Source organism: Arachis ipaensis, chromosome B09, assembly GCF_000816755.2.
Source record: "Arachis ipaensis cultivar K30076 chromosome B09, Araip1.1, whole genome shotgun sequence".
Classification (NCBI taxonomy): Eukaryota; Viridiplantae; Streptophyta; class Magnoliopsida; order Fabales; family Fabaceae; genus Arachis; species Arachis ipaensis.
Window position 1 is genome coordinate 134,126,455 of NC_029793.2, and position 2,170 is coordinate 134,128,624.

General features: G+C 33.5%; 1 protein-coding gene across 1 annotated transcript; it reads left to right on the plus strand.

The window, feature by feature from the left end:
- LOC107619302 (galactose-binding lectin) lies at nucleotides 1,213-2,170 on the plus strand. The gene has a single exon (XM_016321559.2). It carries the CDS (start codon nucleotides 1,296-1,298, stop codon nucleotides 2,124-2,126), a length of 831 nt encoding a protein of 276 aa, XP_016177045.1. The 5' UTR covers nucleotides 1,213-1,295; the 3' UTR covers nucleotides 2,127-2,170.

The window sequence follows — 2,170 nt, forward strand, 5'->3', positions numbered from 1 at the left end:
GAGAAATAGAAAATTATTTTGTTTGTTTTATTTATTTTATGCATGTATTTCATATTTATCTCTTAAATATCTATATAATTTATTTTTGTATTTAAAATTTTTTAATATTAACTATTTTTTATTTAAAATATCATTTTTACGTTATTTTCTAAACTGTTATATTAGTCTCTTCTTTAAGATAATACAAAAAATAATTTCTCATAAAAATAATTTGTTTAATTATTAAATAAATAATAAAGTATTAATAAATTAAAATTTAAAAAATAAAAATATTATAAAAAATACTTGTAAGAAAGTTGAATTTTATCATTTTAAATTTGTGTTATTAATTTTAACCATTTATTCATTTTTTTAAATAATTTATGTATGATAAAAGATATGTTTACTTGTTTAAAATACAAATTTTATTATTATATTTGTATTTTCTTGATTTTAATTATACTTTTAAGTATTTTAAATAGATTTATTTTATTATATTATATTTTACATATGAATATATGTTCTATTATGTAATTAAATAAAGATATATATATTTTTAATAAAAAAATTTAATAACCAAACTAACCATTAATTATGTTGATAAGGAGTGATCCACGGCAGGAAGAGGGATCGAGTGAGAGGATAGGAGATAGCGATGACGTCAGCACTAACTATATTGGAAAGGACGGCAAAGTTACGGACCACTAGAATTTAACGATATCGTTAAGAGATGATGACGACGACGTTGGCGCTTTTGTCACGACGGTGACGGCTATGCTTGGAAGTTGGAAGGACAGAAGCTACGCGATAAAGAAAGAACGGAGGAGTGAAAAGGTATTTCAATTAACGGGAGTGTTTTGATATTTTAAGAAATTATACAATTACTCATCTCAAATAATAAATTACAAAATAATTTAAATATGATTAAGATAATGACCAATTAAAATTTAACACATCATAAATGATAACTTATATGTTATTTTAGAGAGGGTTGGATATAATTCACCTAATTTTTCACATTAATGATCTTGACATTCTACCCCTTTACCCCTTAGTCACCGCGTTTAGTGAGTTAGAAGGATAGGAACATTTTCCCCCTTGTTAATGTCTTTTGCAATTATTGAAAGGCTGTAAGCCACTAGTATCATGCTTAGAACTAGAACTTCTGGATGCATAACTATTATTCTTTTTCCCCTATAAATACACGAACAAAATCCCAATGCAAATCGTCAAAACCATCCCAGAGCAATCTTTTCGGTACATTATTCAAGTATATACAAAAAACGAACCCTCGCTCAAGTGCTCTCCCTCCCACCATGAAACCATTTTGTGTTTTACTTACTTTCTTTCTCTTGCTAGCAGCAAGTAGTAAGAAGGTGAACTCAGCCAAAACCGAAACAGTTTCCTTCAACTACAACTCTTTCAATCAAGGTAACCCCGCAATAAGTTTCCAAGGTGACGTCACTGTTCTTTCAGATGGCAATCTCCTACTCACCAACCTCAACAAGTCCAATAGCGTCGGCCGGGTTCTGTATGCCACGCCGGTGCGCATTTGGAGCAGTGCCACCGGCAATGTCGCCAGCTTCGTCACCTCCTTCTCTTTCGAGATGAAGGATTATAACGATTATGATCCTGCCGACGGTATCATATTTTTTATTGCACCGGAAGATACCCAGATTCCTGCCGGCAGTATTGGTGGTGGAACCTTAGGTGTCTCTGACACCAAAGGTGCGGGTCACTTTGTTGGCGTAGAGTTTGATACCTATTCCAACAGTGAGTACAACGATCCACCCACTCATCACGTTGGAATTGATGTAAACAGTGTGAAATCGTTGAAGACCGTACCATGGAATAGTGTGAGTGGAGCAGTGGTGAAAGTGACTGTGATATATGACTCTTCATCAAAGACATTGAGTGTTGCCGTGACCAACGAGAATGGCGATATTACCACCATTGCCGAAGTTGTTGATTTGAAGGCGAAGCTTCCGGAGAGGGTCAAGTTCGGTTTTTCTGCCTCCGGCTCCGCTGGCGGTCGTCAGATACATCTCATCCGTTCGTGGTCGTTTACTTCGACGTTGATAACAACAACAACTACAACAAGCATCAACAACAACGAAAAGAAAATAATGAATATCTTAACTGCATGATTTGGTCTCTACGCTACTTAGTACTTTAAATAAATAAAGACCAG

Coding starts and splice junctions, on each gene's coding strand:
- LOC107619302 (XM_016321559.2), top strand. CDS start 1,296: ATGAAACCATTTTGTGTTTTACTTACTTTCTTTCTCTTGCTAGCAGCA.